This window comes from Phocoena phocoena, chromosome 7 (genome assembly GCF_963924675.1).
Source record: "Phocoena phocoena chromosome 7, mPhoPho1.1, whole genome shotgun sequence".
NCBI classification, from domain to species: Eukaryota; Metazoa; Chordata; class Mammalia; order Artiodactyla; family Phocoenidae; genus Phocoena; species Phocoena phocoena.
Genome location: NC_089225.1, coordinates 81,237,211 through 81,255,804, shown reverse-complemented (window position 1 = coordinate 81,255,804; position 18,594 = coordinate 81,237,211). Strand labels below are relative to the sequence as shown.

General features: G+C 37.6%; 1 protein-coding gene across 1 annotated transcript in view; it reads left to right on the top strand.

The window, feature by feature from the left end:
* Positions 1–18,594, top strand: part of LOC136125752 (cation channel sperm-associated targeting subunit tau-like) — a 75,140-nt gene that overhangs the window by 38,440 nt on the left and 18,106 nt on the right. The window contains exons 5-8 of the mRNA XM_065880730.1: positions 7,511–7,630; positions 13,207–13,251; positions 14,196–14,264; positions 15,949–16,028. Coding sequence (XP_065736802.1) covers positions 7,511–7,630; positions 13,207–13,251; positions 14,196–14,264; positions 15,949–16,028 — 314 coding nt within the window. The remainder of the gene's footprint in view (positions 1–7,510; positions 7,631–13,206; positions 13,252–14,195; positions 14,265–15,948; positions 16,029–18,594) is intronic.

The following is an 18,594-nucleotide window of genomic DNA, read 5'->3' as shown; positions in this document are numbered from 1 at the left end:
GAAATAAAGAACAAACAAACAGAGATGAACAACACAATAACTGAAATGAAAAATACACTAGAAGGAATCAATAACAGAATAACTTAGGTAGAAGAACGAATAAGTGAGCTGGAAGACAGAATGGTGGAAATAACAGCCAAGAAGCAGAATACAGAAAAAAGAATGAAAAGAATTGAAGACAATCTCAGAGAGCTCTGGGACAACAGTAGATGCACCAACATTCGAATTATAGTGGTCACAGAAGAAGAGAAAAAGAAAGGGTTGAGAAATCATTTGAAGAGATTATAGTGGAAAACTTCCCTAAGACGAGAAAGGAAATAGTCACTGAAGTCCAGGAAGCACAGAGAGTCCCATACAGGTTCAACCCCAGGAGAAACACACCAAGACACATATTAATCAAACTAACAAAAATTAAATTCAAAGAAAAAATATTAAAAGCAGCAAGGGAGGGACCTTCAAGATGGCAGAGGAGTAAGACATGGAGATCACCTTCCTCCCCACAAATACATCAAAAATGCATCTACATGTGGAACAACTCATACAGAACACCTACTGAGTGCTGGCAGAAGACCTCCGACTTCCCCAAAGGCAAGAAACTCCCCACGTACCTGGGTAGGGCAAAAGAAAAAAGAAAAAATAGATACAAAAGAATAGGAACGGAAAAAAAAAAAAAAAAAGAATAGGGATGGGACCTGCACCTCTGGGAGGGAGCTGTGAAGGAGGAAAAGCTTCCACACACTAGGAAGCCCTTTAACTGGTGGAGACGGGGGGTGGCAGCGGGAGGTGTTGGAGCCACAGAGGAGAGCTCAGCAACAGGGATGCAGAGGGCAAAGCAGAAAGATTCCTGCACAGAGGATCAGTGCTGAGCGGCACTCACCAGCCTGAGAGGCTTGTCTGCTCACCCTCCAGGGTGGGACAGGTGGGGGCTGGGACCTGAGGCTCTGGCTTCTTTATAGGTCAGATCCCAGGGAGAGGACTGGGGTTGGCTGCGTGAACACAGCCTGAAGGGGGCTAGTGCGCCACAGCTAGCAAGGAGGGAGTCCAGGAAAACGTCTGGAACTGCCTAAGAGGCAAGAGACCATTGTTTCAGGGTGTGCAAGGAGAGGGGATTCAGAGCACGGCCTAAATGAGCTCCAGAGACAGGCATGAGCTGTGGCTCTCAGTACAGACACCGGAGACGGGCATGAAATGCTCAGGCTGCTGCTGCAGCCACCGAGAAGCCTGTGTGCGAGCACAGGTCACTATCCACACCTCCCCTCCCAGGAGCCTGTGCAGCCCACCACTGCCAGGGTCCTGTGATCCAGGGACAACTTCCCCAGGAGAACACACAGCGTGCCTCACGCTGTCGCAATGTCACACTGGCCTCTGCCGCTGCAGCCTCGTCCCGCATTCCGTACCTCTCCCTCCCCTGAGCCTGAGTGAACCAGTGCCCCCTAATCAGCTGCTACTTTAAGCCTGTCCCGTCTGGGCAAAGAACAGACTCCCTCAGGCGACCTACACACAGAGGTGGGGCAAAATCCAAAGCTGAACCCCAGGAGCTGTGCAAACAAAGAAGAGAAAGGGCAATTTCTCCCAGCAGCCTCAGGAGCAGCGGATTAAATCTCCGGAATCAACTTGATGTACCCTGAATCTGTGGAATACCTGAATAGAAAATGAATCATCCCCAAATTGAGGCGGTGGACTTTGGGAGCAACTATAGACTGGGGGTTTGCTTTCTGCATCTAATTTGTTTCTGGTTTTATGTTTATCTTAGTTTAGTATTTAGAGCTTATTATAATTGGTAGATTTGTTTATTGATTTGGTTGCTCTCTTCCTTTTTATAAAATATAGATGTATATTTTTTCCTTTTTCTCTTTTTGTGAGTGTGTATGTGAATACTTCTTTGTGTGATTTTGTCTGTATACCTTTGCTTTTACCATTTGTCCTAGGGTTCTGTCTTTCCCTTTTTTTTTTTTTTTAAGTATAGTTTTTAGCACTTGTTGTCATTGATGGATTTGTTTATTGGTTTGGTTGCTCTCTTTATTTCTTTCAATTTTTTATTACTTTTTAATTTTTTTATTTTAATAACTTTTTGTTTATTTATTTTTCTTTTTTCTTTCTTTCTATTTTTTTCTCCCTTTTCTTCTGAGCTGTGTGGCTGACAGGGTCTTGGTGCTCTGGCCAGGTGTCAGGCCTGAGCCTCTGAAGTGGGAGAGCTGAGTCCAGAACATTGGACCACCAGAGACCTCCCACCCCCACGTAATATCAAATGGTGAAAGCTCTGCCAGAGATCTACATCTCCACACTAATACCCAGCTCCACTCAACAACTAGCAAGCTACAGTGCTGGACACCCCATACCAAACAACTAGCAAGACAAGAACACAACACCACCCATTGGCAGAGAGGCTGCCTAAAATCATAAGTTCACAGACACCCCAAAGCACACCACCAGACATGGTTCTGCCCACCAGAAAGACAAGATCCAGCCTCATCCACCAGAACACAGGCACTAGTCCCCTCCACCAGGAAGCCTACACAACCCACTGAACCAACCTTACCCACTGGGAGCAGATGCCAAAAACAATGGGAACTACGAACTGCAGCCTGTGAAAAGGGGATCCCAAATGCAGTAAGTTAAGCAAAATGAGAAGACAGAGAAACACACAACAGATGAAGGAGCAAGGTAAAAACCCACCAGACTAAATAAATGAAGAGGACATAGGCAGTCTACCTGAAAAAGAATTCAGAGTATTGATAGTAAAGATGATCCAAAATCTTGGAAATAGAATGGAGAAAATACAAGAAATGTTTAAAAAGGACCTAGAAGAACTAAAGAGCAAACAAACATTGATGAATACAATAAATGAAATGAAAAATTCTCTAGAAGGAATCAATAGCAGAATAACTGAGGCAGAAGAACATATAAGTGACCTGGAAGATAAAATAGTGGAAATATATATAACTACCACAGAGCAGAATAAAGAAAAAAGAATGAAAAGAATTGAGGACAGTCTCAGAGACTTCTGGGACAACATTAAACACACAAACATTCGAATTATAGGGTTCTCAGAAGAAGAGAAAAAGAAAGGGTCTGAGAAAATACTTGAAGAGATTATAGTTGAAAACTTCCCTAATATGGGAAAGGAAATAGTCAATCAAGTCCAGGAAGCACAGAGAGTCCCATACAGGATAAATCCAAGGAGAAACATGCCAGGACACATATTAATCAAACTATCAAAAATTAAATACAAAGAAAAAATATTAAAAGCAGCAAGGAAAAAGCAACAAATAACATACAAGGGAATCCCCATAAGGTTAACAGCTGATTTCTCAGCAGAAACTCTGTAAGCCAGAAAGGTGTGGCAGGACATTTTTAAAGTGATGAAAGGGAAAAACCTACAACCAAGATTACTCTACCCAACAAGGACCTCCATCAGATTTGATGGAGAAATTAAAACCTTTACAGACAAGCAAAAGCTAAGAGAATTCAGCACCACGAAACCAGCTTTACAACAAATGCTAAAGGAACTGCTCTAGGCAGGAAACACAGGAGGAGGAAATGACCTACAATAACAAACCCAAAACAATTAAGAAAATGGTAATAGGAGCATACATATCGATAATTACCTTAAGTGTAAACGGATTAAAAGCTCCCACCAAAAGACATAGACTGGCTGAATGGATACAAAAATAAGACCCATATATATGCTGCCTACAAGAGACCCACTTCAGACCTAGCGACACATACAGACTGAAAGTGAAGGGATGGAAAAAGATATTCCATGCAAATGGAAATCAAAAGAAAGCTGGAGTAGCAATTCTCATATCAGACAAAATAGACTTTAAAATAAAGACTATTACAAGAGACAAAGAAAGACTCTATGTGATGATCAAGGGATCAATCCAAGAAGAAGATATAACCATTGTAAACATTTATGCACCCAACATAAGAGTACCTCAATACATAAGGCAAGTGCTAACAGCCATAAAAGGGGAAATCAACAGTAACACAATAATAGTAGAGGACTTTAATTGTAGGGGACTTTAACACCCCACTTTCACCAATGGACAGATCATTGGTGAAAGTGATCAATGAAGGAAACATTGGTATGCTCATCAATGAAGGAAACATTGGTATGCATTTGGTATGCTCATTTTCCTTGGAAAATTATTTGTGGACCTTTTTTGAGGTCTAGGGTGAAAGTAGCACTTCTAAGGAATACTCGTGTTTGCTTCTAAGGCATACCAAATATTTAAAGAAGAATTAATAGCAGTCTTTCTCAAATTCTTCCAAAAAATAAAAGAGAAGGGAGCACATCCAAACTCATGTTACAAAGCCAGCATTACTGTGATATCAAAACCAGACAAGGACACTACAAGAAAATTCCAGGCTAATATCCCTGATGAACATGGATGCAAAAATCCTCAACAAATGATTCGCAGACCAAATTCAGCAATACATTAAAAGCATCATGCATGTTACATTAATATGATTAAGTAGGATTTTCTCCAGGGATGCAGGGGTAGTTCAACATCTCCAAATCAGTCTATATTATACACCACATTAATAAAAAAGATAAAAATTACATGATCATCTCAATAGATGCAGTCAAAATTCAACATCCATTCATGACAAAAACTCTCAAAAAAGTGGGTAAAAAGGGAATGTACCTCAACATAATGAAGGCCATATATGAAAAACCCACAGGTAATATTATACTCAATGGTGAAAAACTGAAAGCTTTTCCTCTAAGATTAGGAACAAAACAAGGCTGCCCACTCTTGCCACTTTATTCAACATGATAATGGAAGTCTTAGCTGGAGCAGCTAGGAAGGAAAAATGAAAGGCATCCAGATTAGAAAGGAAGAAGAAAAACTGTCTCTATTTGTAGATGACATCATCTTATATATAGAAAAATCTAGACTCCACACACACAAAAAAGCCTGTTAGAACTAATAAATTCAGTAAAATTGCAGGATACAAAATCAATATACAAAACCAGTTGCATTTCTATACACTAATAACAAATTGTTAGAAAGAAAAATTAAGTCTCATTTACAATTGCATCAAAAAGAATAAAATACCTAGGGAAAATTTAATCAAGGGGGTGAAAGACCTGTACACTGAAAACTATGACATTGATAAAAGAATTTGAAGAAGACACAAATGGATAGGTATTCCATGCTTATGGATTGAAAGAATTAATGCTGTTAAAATGTTCATACTATCTAAAGCAATGCAATCTCTATCAAAATTCCAATGGCACTTTTTACAGAAATAGGAAAACAATCCTAAATTTTGTTGTAACCACAAAAGACCCCAAATAACCAAGGCAATCTTGAGAAAGATTAAAGCTAGAGGCATCACACTTCCTGATTTCAAACTATATTACAAAACTATAGTAATCAATATGCTATTGGCTTAAAGAGAGACACGTAGCTCAAAGGAACAGAATAGAGAGCCCCCAAATAAACCCACATATATATGGTCAATTAATTTATGATAAAGGAGCCAAGAATATACAATGGGGAAAGGGCAGTTTCTTCAGTAAATGGTGTTGGGGAAACTGGACAGCCACAGGCAAAAGAATGAAACTGGACCACTATCTTATACCATACATAAAAAGAAACTCAAAATAGATTAAAAAGTTGAACATAAGACCTGAAACCATAAAATTTCTTGAAGAAAACATAGGAGGTAATTCCTTGACATTGGGCTTAGCAATGATTTTTCTTGGATTTGACCCCAAAAGCAAAGGCAACAAAAGCAAAAATAAACAAGTGGGACTACATTAAACTAAAAAGCTTTTGTACGGCTGAGGAAGCGATCAACAAAATGAAAATGTAACCTACAGACTGCAGTAAAATATTTGCAAATCATATATCTGATAAGAGGTTAATGTCCAAAATATATAAAGTACTACAACTCAGTAGAAAAAAAAACCCAAACAATCCAATTAAAACACGGGTAGAGGATCTGAATAGACATTCTTCCAAAGAAAACATACAAATGGCTAACAGGTCCATGAAAAGGTACTCAACATCAGTAATAATCAGAGAAATGCAAATCAAAACCACAGTGAGCTATCACCCCACACCTGTTAAAATGTTGGTGAGGATGTGGAGAAGAGGGAACACGTGTGCATTGCTGGTAGGAATGTAAATTGTTGCAGCCACTGTGGAAATAAATATGGAGGTTCCTCAAAAAATTAAAACTAGAACTACCAGATGATCTAGCAATTCCTCCTCTGGGTATTTATCCAAAGAAAATGAAATCATGGTCTCAAAAAGGTATCTGCACCCTCATGTTCATCGCAGCACTTACAATAGCCAAGACGTGGAAACAACCTAAGTGTCCATCCACAGTGAATGGATTAGAAAAATGTGGTATATACACACAATGAAATCTTACTCAGCCATAAAAAAGAAAAAACCCTGCCATTTGCAACAACGTGGTTGGATTTGGGCATTATGCTAAGTGAAATAAGTCAGAGAAAGAAAAATATGGTATGATCATTTATATGGACAATCTAAAAAAATAAAATAAGGAAATTCCCTGGCGGTCCAGGGGTTAGGACTCCGTGCTTTCACTGCTGAGGACACGGGTTCAATCCCTGGTCAGGGAAATAAGATCCTGCAAGCCGTGTGGTGCAGCCAAAAAAAAAAGAAGGAAAAAAAAATGAACTCATAGTTAAAGAGAACAAATAGATTGGTGGTTGCCAGAGGTGGGGTTTGGGGGTGGGTGAAATGGATGAAGGTGGTCAAAATGTGCAAACTTCCAGTTATAAGATAAATAGATAAATAAGTCCTTGAGATCTAATGTACAGCAAGGTGACTGTAGTTAACAATAATGTATTATATATTTGAAAGTTGCTAAGAGAGTAGATCTTAAAAGTTCTCATCACAAGAAAATAATTGTAACTGTGTGATGATGGATATTACCTAAACTTACAGTGATAATCATTTTATAATTTATACAAATATCAAATCATTATGTTGTACAGCTAAAAGTAATACAGTGTGATATGTCAATAATATCTCAATTAAAAAATGTTTTTAAGGGCACCTAGAATATTAGGGTGGGGAGGCATGAGATCTATTTCAAATTAGCAAAAGAGTATATGAACTTTAAAGGTCTTATAATAATGGTATTGTGTTACAAAGCTCAAGGTTGGAAGAGAGTTTCAAGCTGAGACAATGATATACTTTATCAAAAAGTAAAAGAAAAAAGACAGAAAAGGATGTTGGATGTCTTTTGGTATTAAATGTTTGGATTACCTAGATTATTTGGGTTGGATATTGGTTACTGGACTACCTTTGATAATGTAGTTTCAGTAGAGTATTTAGGCTAAACTTTTGAATAGAGTTAAGAAGAGAGTGTATAGGCAATGGGTGTTTCCAAAAAATGGGTGTTTCCAAAAAAATGGGTGTTTCAAAAAGTGTATTTTATGGATGTATTTGTTCAGAAATTATGTCTGAAACTCAGACTGAAAATTTAATGCTTCTTTTCATATGTATTTTGTATCAAGGTTCCTCGACGTCAAGATGATGAGAAGAATAATATTTATTTGGAACTAATGCAACATGACAGTACAAAATATCTTCTTTTATTAGGGAGTGTTCAGGTACATCTTTATGAAGTAATTCAGGTATGTATCAAAATTTTTTTCACCTTGGTATCACATTGTCCAGTTGGTGTTTGTTGTTAAGATTTATCTGTACCTGATGGACTCCTTTTGCTTATTATCTGTGTTATGTGCTTAGTAAACTCATGTGCTTAGTAAACAATACCTTCCTCTGGCTCAAAAAAACAGTTAGTTTGTAACAGCATAATGTTTTTTTTTATTTTTATTGCAGTATAATTGCCTTACAATATTGTGTTAGTTTCTACTGTACAGCAAAGTGAATCAGCAATACGTATACATATATCCCTTCTTTTTTGTACTTCCCTTCCATTTAGGTCACCACAGAGCACTGAGTAGAGTTCCCTGTGCTATACAGTAGGCTCTCACCAGTTATCTACTTTATACATAGTATCAATAGTGTATGTATGTCAGTCCCAATCTCCCAACGCATCCCATCCCCCACCCGTTTTCCCCTTGGTATCCATACGTTTGTTCTCTGTGTTTTTAAAAATGTATTTTCTGGAAGGGCAGTGATACAACCTAACAACCTAAAAGACTAAGCATGCTTGTTTGTTTGTTTCATTTTGTTTTCTGAGATGTTTCTAAACGAGACCCAAACCACAAACTCTCTTAATTGTGAGCACCAGTTTCACATGGGTTCTTTTATCTTTAGCTGGGCTGCTTGCAGTCTGCCCTGTGCATGTGTCATTTAGGAGTCAGCCAAAGTTTTAGGCAGAGTTTATACACAGATTCTGTGGTTCCTTCTCTCTCGCTGTCTACTGCCTCCTGCCCTTTCCTCCAAGAAAAGATAATGATTCTTCTGAACTTTGTATTTAATATTCTCTTGCTCTTTTCATAGCTTTACTACTTAATGTAAGTTACAAAAAGATTGTATCTTTTGTGTTGCTAAACATATTATGTTTCTAAGATTAATACACTTAATTTCATTAGCTAGTACTCATTTTTTCACTGCTGTATACGTTCCATGTGAGAGTGTTCCCCAGTTTATTTATCTATAATTTTTTTTTTTTTTTTTTTTTTGCTGTACACGGGCCTCTCTCACTGTTGCGGCCCCTCCCATTGCAGAGCACAGGCTCTGGACGCGCAGGCTCAGCGGCCATGGCTCACGGGCCGAGCCGCTCCGCGGCATGTGGGATCCTCCCGGACGGGGGCATGAACCCGAGTCCCCTGCATCGGCAGGCGGACTCTCAACCACTGCGCCACCAGGGAAGCCCTATCTATAATTTTTTAATGGATATTTTGATTGTTTTCAGTTTTTTACTATTGTGCACATTGCTGCAGTGAATTTTTTTGAACATATCTTCCAGTGCGTATCTGCAGAAAGTCTCTACATTATGATGAATTGCCCTCTATGAGTCTCTATGATGAATTGCTACATCGTAGGTAAAGAGACCATGTTATTTATTGATCAGAGTTATCAGAGAAAGAAATTTTGGTTATTTATGGATTTCCCCCCAAAGCCTTATGATTTTAGCTGTGGTATGCTGCCTCTGTGTATTATCTGTCAGAATTCTTCTACAGGCACTTCTACCTTAATTAAATATCACATCATTTTCCTTATTAGAATTTCTCAGTTACCCCCTTTTGGTCAAAACGCAGATCCCAGAAGTACAAAGTTTACCATGAGGACTTCGGTCTTTTTTTTTTTTAATGCACTTTTATTGGCTTGATGTTGGCTTGGGCTGATAGTTCTATAATAATATTTAAGCATCTGGACATCAGACAATAGAGGAAGATAAGGACTGTGAGACAAATGTTTTGCATTTAGTTTGTATCCAGCCCTATTCAAACTAGGCCTAATGGGAGAATAAGTCCCATGGATGAGTTTGGCCCACCTTAAATAGCCAAGTGACCTTTTTTAAACTTTTATTTTGAGATAATTATAGATTCACATGCAGCTGAAAGAAATAATACAGCATGATCCTATGTACTCATTTTCCCCCTGATGGTAACATCTTTCAAAACTATGGTAAGTATCACAACCAAACTACAGAACGTTTCCATCTATACAAGGATCCCTGATGTTGCCCTTTTATAGCTACACCCACTTCCTTCCTGCCCTTACCCTTCCTTAACAATTGGTTACCACCAGTCTGTTCTTCATTTCTGTAATTTTCTCAATGTAACCTTTTAGGATTGGCGTGTTTTCAGTTAGCATGATTCTCTGGAGAATCATACAGGTTACTGCATGTATCTATAGTTCATTCCTTTCTGTTGTTGAGTAGTACTTCGTGGTGTGAATGTACCACAATTTGTTTAAATATTCGCCCATTGGAGGACATCTGGGTTGTTTCCAGTTTTTGGTGGTTATGAATAAGTTACTATAGTCACAGGTCTTTGCGTGAATATGGTGTTCGCTTCTCAGATAAGTTTCTGGGTTATAAGGTAGTTTGTGTGTACCGTTTTTAAAGAAGCTGCCAAACTGTTTTCCGTAGTGGCTGTGCCGTTGTACATTCCCAGCAGAAATGTATGAGTGATCCAGTTTCTCAGCACCCTCGTCAGCCTTTGGTAGTGTCACTGTTCTTTATTTTAGCCATTCTGATGGCTGTGTGGTGTTACCGTGGTATTAATTTGCAGTTCCCTAACAGCTAGTAATGTTGAACATCTTTTTAGGAGGGCCTTTTCTTTCTCCTGGTTTTATTGAGATGTAATTTACATGCAGCACTATACAAGTTTAAGGTGTCAGCATAATGATTTGGTTTACACACCTGATGAAATGATTACCGCAGTAAGGTTAATGACTATCCATCATCTCCTCTAGACAGAACACCAAAGAAATAGAGAAAAAAATTTTTTATGATGAGCAGAACGCTTAGGATTTACTCCCTTAATAACTTTCATGTATAACATGCCATGGTGTTCATTGTTTTTATCATGTTGTACACGACATCTCTAGTGCTTATTTATCTTGTAAGTAGAAGTTTGTACCCTTTGACTACCTTCATAAATTAAAAGGCCTTTTACAATTTATGATGCTAGTCAACAAATTTATGCTTATCTCTTTGGTCTCTAAAGCTTGAGCTGTATCATTTGCTATTTGGGTCACATGCAGGGATAGACTATAGACCACTTGATTATAGAACTACTAGCCATGGTAGAAATCCTCATGCAGATTGGTAAAATCTAGTGCTTGGTTGAGTTGGAAAGACCTGATGATAAGATCCAAACTACAGATCATGTTTGGAAGCATGGGAGGGCCATCTGATTGTACAACAATTATCTCACTTGTATACTTGGAAAGTACACGTGCATTGTTTATGATTACCAATTGGTATCAATTGCTTTCTGAATATAATTGGCCTGATTTTGGAGGACAAAGATGCTGAATTGAATTAAATAAATCACATAATAGGTTTTGCATAACTTTATAAAAAAAAAGTAATTGGGGCTTCCCTGGTAGCGCAGTGGTTAAGAATCCACATGCCAATGCAGGGGACACGGGTTAGAGCCCTGGTCCGGGAAGATCCCACATGCCACAGAGCAGCTAAACCCATGCTCCACAACTACTGAGTCTGCGTGCCACAACTACTGAAGCCCGTGCGCCTAGAGCCTGTGCTCCGCAACAAGAGAAGCCACCGCAATGAGAAGCCCACGCACCGCAACTAAGAGTAGCCCCCACTCACTGCAACTAGGGAAAGCCCACGTGCAGCAACGAAGACCCAATGCAGCCAAAAAAAGAAAAAAGTAATTGGTCTGTACTTGTATCATTAATCCCTTGTTCCTTCCTATCCCTGATACATTTTGGGTTTCTTTGAGGCTCTGGGAGAAACCAGAAACATCAGCTAATTGTTAAGGTCTGGGGTCCAATTAAGGCATAAAAGTATATTGGAGTTTTTAATATTTCTGTATTGATTATAGAAGGGAATGTAATATTAATTTTGAAATGAATTGCAGTACCATTTGTGTTCATTGGTTTGGCTATATGATCCATACCAGATGAGCCTAAGACTAGGTGATAAATTCAACAATTAGAAAGATTGATAGCTACTGTAATTATTAGAGAAAGGTGATAGAAAATTCAAAGGTGTGGAAGATTGTTAGAGTAATGCCCCCTAAAGAATCATGCCTCCCGGTATCTATACCTTTGAGTAGTCTACAGTGCTCCCCACCCCGACTACTGCGTTTAGCCATGTAACTTGCTTTGGACGGAGCAGAATCAAATTCAGGACAGGGAACCAAGTAGCTCATTGTCACACATTGAAACTCATCAGTGGAGCTGGGTGAAGGCAAGCCTAAAACTCAGTGGATTTGGATGAGTTAGATGCACATTCAGGATGAACATTTAATTGGCTCCAATGAAGACTCAATTGGGTAGATCTCAGTGGGACCTTCAGAAATAACTCAAAGACATTTACAGTAGTTAAAAGTATGACTAAAAGTTTACTTATATATGAGGGAGATGAATCAGTAGGTTGAGTTTTCCATCAAAAGCAGAGACACCATTTTTAAGAGAGAAGAGAAGAAAAAGGCAGTCTTGGAAGAGTAAGATGTTTCTCCACTCCCCACTTTGGGAAAAGGGAAGCTTTAAAAAGCTAGAAGCTATAAAGAGCATGTTGACAGGATCATTAAGGAAATCAATTTCAATTACTTATGAATTTTCTGAGAAATCTTGTGACTTTATATGAAGAATATATATGATATGCTAATTTTGTGTGATGTCTGTCATTGTACCACCACCTGTTATTTTCCTCATTATAATGCCTCACCAGGAACTGAGAGGACAGGTGTTAAATAGGTTCTTGTGGATTGCTATGTTTTGGGGGTACAGAGGACATGTAGACCAGGTGCCAAAGTTTTCACTAAATGAGAATTAGTGACCAGAATGTCTGAAAGACATTCCAGAGAGCGTGAGCCTTAAAAGAGGAAAACTTTTCATCTGTATAATAAGATCTGGAAGCAATAGAAGAGAGTATGGAGGATGCTACCCCACCACCTAACCTTGAGATATGTGGGCCTTCACTTGAGGAGTCTATAATGGAAGCGGCATCCTTAGTGATGAGGCAAGTCTGAGCTAAAGGAAAGCTGGAAATGTTTAGTGGAGCAGTTAAAGATGGAAGGTTGCTTGTCAACCGTGGAATGGGGGTTCCATGAGCCACAGTGGAAAATGCTGGGAAGAAAGAGAACCATTGAATGTTGGATTAGATGGGAGGACTCATAGCACAGCAGAGATGATCAGAGATGGTGACCAAGGATACCAAATGTTTTCCTGGTTAAAAAGATCCCAACAGTCCCCAAGAGATGAGAGAAGCACTCAGTTCTGTCATGAGTCAGCCTATCATGTAGATTCATGTTTAACCCCTCAAAAGGAGTGCAGGCCTGGCAGTTCCTCGAAGTATAAGCAGCAGGAACATTTTTCTTTAAAACATAAATGTAAATATTCACATTTATTTCTGGTACAACCTGGAATTTTTATTTTCTTCCAAACATTCATTATTTTGGTATTTTAGCTATTAAATTTATATGTGCATTAAACATCATTACCTGATTTTTTTAAATTTATGAAATGATTTAGATAATATACAAGGGACTATATCAGTGATTCTATATTTAAGAATTTTATTGTTTGTTACTTTTTCTAGAAAGGGTGCTTTACTGAAGAACTCCGAATGTTGAAGAAAAACACAGTAAGAACTTTACTGAAACTTCCAAAGCTTTGTGCACACACTTAACATTTCATGTAACTTTATTCTGATATTGTTTTTATTCTTTTGTTACCCTACCAGTCACTGTTTGAACTAATAGAAATATATTAAATAGAACGTATAATATTTGCTCACAATCTTCATCTCCACCGTCTTTTAAAATGCTGCTATCTTACTGCTAAATGGTGCTAAATGGTGAACACAAAAATTAGAAATCATTGGGTAAGAGAGGAAAACGCCTCTGGCTACTTCTTTGCATAGCCTTAGGATCCTCACATACTGAATTGAGGAAATATTATTTTCCTCCTTAAGGAGTTTCTAAAGAGTTGTTTACAGTTCTTACCTGAATTCCTTTTTAAGTACTTAAAAATTATTATCTTGATTAATTGATCATCTACTCAGAGAGGCTTCTGCTGCCAATAGCCAGATCGGGGATAGGAAACATAAAAAACAGAATGATGGATATTTGAGGGCATAACCTCTGACACCCTCCTTCATTTCACATATGAGCCAGCTGTGGTTCAGAGAGATGAAATCACTTGTCTAAATCAAAATTTTATCTGAAAGTGGAAGTAGAGATGGGAAAAGTGTGAATAAATACTTAAAAATATTATATACATGGATATGAATACATATATACATATGTATATATGTATCTCTGTATAATTCTATTAACAATTATAAATGGATATTTTTCATATTTTAATCATGTAATATTCCTTAACTTTAACATAAGGTTTTTAACATTTCAGGAATGCCATAGATTCTTCTATAGGAGTTGTATAAATTTTTTTTTTTAAATCAAGAGATTCATGCTTTGGTTTTTCTAACTTATAAATTTGTGAGGTAAAAATATCACTTGTTATCACCTCTCCATTAAAATATCTTTCTGATCAAACAATAAATTAAATTTGGCACATGTTTAGTTTATCTGCAGGGCGGAAGTGGAATTTATGTTCTCCTATGGAAACTTTGGTTATGGATTTTCACATCAGGTTAGTTCCCCTCTTTTAAAAATAATTCTACTGCAGCTCTTCAGTTAAATCATCCTCCCGAGCCTCTATCCTTTCCAGTTTGATAAAATCTTTAAAATATTTTTAAAAGAACACCATTTTTCTCTAGCCTAAAGAAAAATGAAACTTTACCATTGTTTGTTTATACATTTTTAAATAATGAGATTTTATTCAAATGTCTTTATTATAATACGTTTGTGTGTGTGTACACATACACTTACGTAATTGAAAACAAAATTAAGTATTCAAAAAATGAATGTGGATTTTTATATCTAAAAATAATCATTAAAATAGAGTCATTGATATTATTCAGATATTTTGTACTTTAATCACATATAATCCCTTCTCCCCATGATCATTTCAACATCAACCCTTCTTGATTCATCAAGAGAGTAATATGCCCAAAGAAGGTATCTTCCTAGGTTTAGCCTGCCCCTTTAAATTTACTACATATATCCATGTCGCAGAGAAAATTTTTGTACATTAACCTATATCCTTTTCTTTCATTATGTCCTCAGGCCGGATTCCTAGAATGGAAATCATTGTCAGTAATGGCCTTTTCAAGGAATTGTTCTAGAAAAATTGTACCAACATATATTCTTACCAAGTTTGAAAGAAATCTTGATATCCCTGGGTACTGTCACAGCTTTGGGGCATTTATAAACTCAGTCCCATTAGTACTGCAGTTATATAGGAGAAATGACCCGTATACTTTACATATAATCTTTAATTTTCAGTTTTTGCTATGTTTCATATTCTTGGCTGCTTTTAATTAGGAATTGAGAGTCGGTACATCAGTCTTATTAAATAAGTCTACTGCTGTGTGTTAACAGGGAAATCCCTGTAAAATGTATTTTTAAATTTTGCCTGTGGTAATCATAATGTTTTTAAATACATTTTGAATCACAGGTAAGTAATATATTGATGAAAGCCACTAGACACAAGCTTTTTTTCATTTTCCCCTTTCTGCTTTGATTTTTCTTTCTTTGCATTTTGCCTATTTTCTTATCATAAATTAGGCCTTATAGGGATCCCTAATCAGTCCTAAACCGTGTCACAAAAGGCTTAGTCCTTTTTGTGACAAAGTTTATGAGTACCAAGTTCAGAGATAGGTGTTGTATCTGGATATAACATGTAACAGTCCCATTCTTAGGGAGATAGATCCTTTTCAAATAAGACTGGGCAAATACTGTATTGTTTTATGTAGGTGGACTCTACTAAAAACTAGGAACAAAGGCATTGTAAGGAAAAGAGTGGGAAATTTAATAAAAGTTCTATTTGATTTTATGTCCATGAACTTTTCAATAACATAGTCCCCTACTTACCTATCATGATAATGTATAAAGAGGACTTGCACTGGAGGAGATAAAGTTGCATTCAAATGTTGGCTCTCATGCCTGTTGGGTGACCCTTGAACACTTACTGATCTTCAGTATTATCTGTAAAATAGGCATAGTTATCTACCTCATAGGATTCTTGGGATGATTAAATAATATTAAAGATGCAAAATTATTGGCAGATACTTAGTGCTCAATGTTAATTCGTTCTTCCTCTCTTAATTCCTTTCCTCTTTATATATATCATTTAAGTCCTGGGGGATAGTAGTATTAGGAAGAACTGGAATTGTAACTAAACAGTGTTAATATATACTTATTATTTTCCTCAGTTAAAACCTCTTCAGAAAATTATTAAGCCATCTATGTTTATGAATATTGCACCACCTCCAGAAAGAACAGACCCTGTGACGTAAGTGTTAAAGTCTTATTAACACAGTTATATCATGTGGCATTTAAAATATGTAATCCATTTGATGGATAATTTTGGTTGTCTTAAGACATGGCCAGAATGAACCTGACTCCAAGATAAAGAAAGCAGTGCATTGTTTTGTTCAAGGGGGAAGATATTTTGAGTTTCTGGGTGTAGCCCTGGAGAGAGGAGTTGAGGAGGTCTGGAGATAAGAAAAGAAGAGAAGGGTTGCCAACTTCATGGCTGAAGGAGGGAAGGGAGGAGAAGCCTAATGAGGAAAGTTGGCCAGTGAGATGTTCCTTTTGCAGAAAGAGGTGAGGAACTTTTAAGATCAAGGTTCCTAATAGTTGCCAGTTTTCTGCTCTGCAGTATGGTAGCATTACCCCCCACTTCCACACACTCCAGTTGTTATTTCCAAATTTTCAGCAAAAAGCCTATGGTCAAAAAAATGCAATTAGCAGGCCAAAAGTAACTTAACGTATAGTATGTCAATTAGTCTTGCAATTTCAACAGTAAAAATAGATCAAAGAAAAATGAGCAGCTGAAAGAGAGATATTTAATCTATGGTGCTATCCAAGAATAAGGAATGGAAAATACTTGAAATGACATCGAGGAAATTAGGTATAGAATAGGAAATTATATTCTGAAGTTCTGATTTCCTATCAGCACTGGGTATTATCATTAAAAATAAATGTTGTCCATTTGGTATTGGTGATTTGTTGAAATAGCAAAGTTTAATGTTTTTCTTATGTTTATTGATTATTATTTCCTTATTTATCCATTGATTCAATAAACATTTATTGAATGTTTGCTATACCCCCAAGGCACTAAAAATACAAAGATAAAAGAGGTTTGGTCCCTGCCCTCAAGTAGCTCATGGTTTAATGCAAAGGTAACATGTAAAAAAAATAAGATAATACAAATGAGATGGAGCCCTACTAGAGGTTAACATAGAGGTCTGTGGGACACAGCCAAGGGGCTTCCCATACTTCTTGGGTGAGTTAGGAGGATCGTATTATCAAGTAAGGATCCACAAAAGAAAGAGTGCTCGATGTAAGACTTGAAAAATGAGTAGTGGTGCATCAGGTTGATTTTGTAAGGGCGAGGAGACACATTCCCCAAAGACAACACATAAGTAAAAGGTGGGAGCCATAAGAGGCTATGTTATAATGGGGAACAGTGAGTAGTTTGTTGTGGGTTGCAAAGCGCATAGGAGCAAGGAAAGGAGCAATGGGAGATGAGCTGAAGCAGTAGTCACGGGCAAGATATGGTGGTCAAGAGGTGAGGCTCTAGAGTCCAGACTACATGGACTCTGCCAGGTACTAGCTGTGTGACCTTGGGCAAGTTACTTCGGCTCTTTGTGCTTCATCTATTGAATGGGATAAAAATAACAGCTACCCAATTGAGTTATTGTAATGATTAAATAAGTTACATATAAAGCACTTGGAACATGGTAGCAAATAGAATTCTCAGTTGTTAGCTACTTATTAAAGTAATAAATGTTTTATCATCACCATCATCATCACTGTAGGTTTATGCTTCTCAAATGTGAGTAAATTTTACTCTTTTGAGTCCTCAGGGGTGTGTCGGGGCAACACAAAGCACTGGAAGATACGGTGCATCTTTCTGGAGTATTACTTTGCTCAAAGATTTTGAGAGGGAAAATGTTATCTTAAAATTAACATTTATATATTATGCAGTAGAATTAAAAAGTCACAAATTTTCAAGATAACAAAATGATTCCAAAATGTGTGGTTTGTGTCTGATTGCATTAAGTTACACCTCCAGAGACCTTCACTGTCCTCTACCCACAGGAGTTCTTTATTGGAAAAATTTGGAAGTGCTTCAGATGTAGAACCATTGAAGAATTTTAAGTAGGGGAAATACCACGATCAACTTGCATTTTATATGATCCTATCAATAGGATTGAATATGGACAGAAGTAGCTTAGTATTGGATTGGAGGAAGCTGTTGCATTAGTCTACATGAGAGATACTGACAATCTGGACTAGGGCAATGACTTGGTGGATGTGACCGTTAATTCGGTGTGTCGAACTGACTGGGCCAAGGGGTGCTCAGATATGTGGTCAGATATTATTCTGGACGTTTTGAGTGAGATTAACATTTAAATCAGCAGACTGAGTAAAGCAGATTGCCCTCACTAATGTGGGTGGGCTTCATCCAATCAGTTGAGAGCTCAAATAGACAAAAAATCTGACCCTTCCCTGAGTAAGAGAGAATTCCTCCTGCCTTATTGCCTTTGACTGAAACATTGGCTTTTTCCTGCCTTCAGACTTGAATGGAAGCATCAGCTCTTCCTGGATCTTGAGTCTGCAGACTTTTGGACTAGAACTATGCACCATTGGCTCTCCTGGCTCTCTAGCTTGACCCACTCATCTTGCAGACCTTTGGACTTGTCAGCTTCCATAATCACTTAAATTAATTCCCTATAATGAACTTCTCTGTCTGTCTTTCTCTTTCTCCCCCTCTCTCTTCATCTTATTGGTTCTGTTTCTCTGAAAAGCTCTCACTAATACAGATTTTGGTACCGAGTGTGACTCTAGAG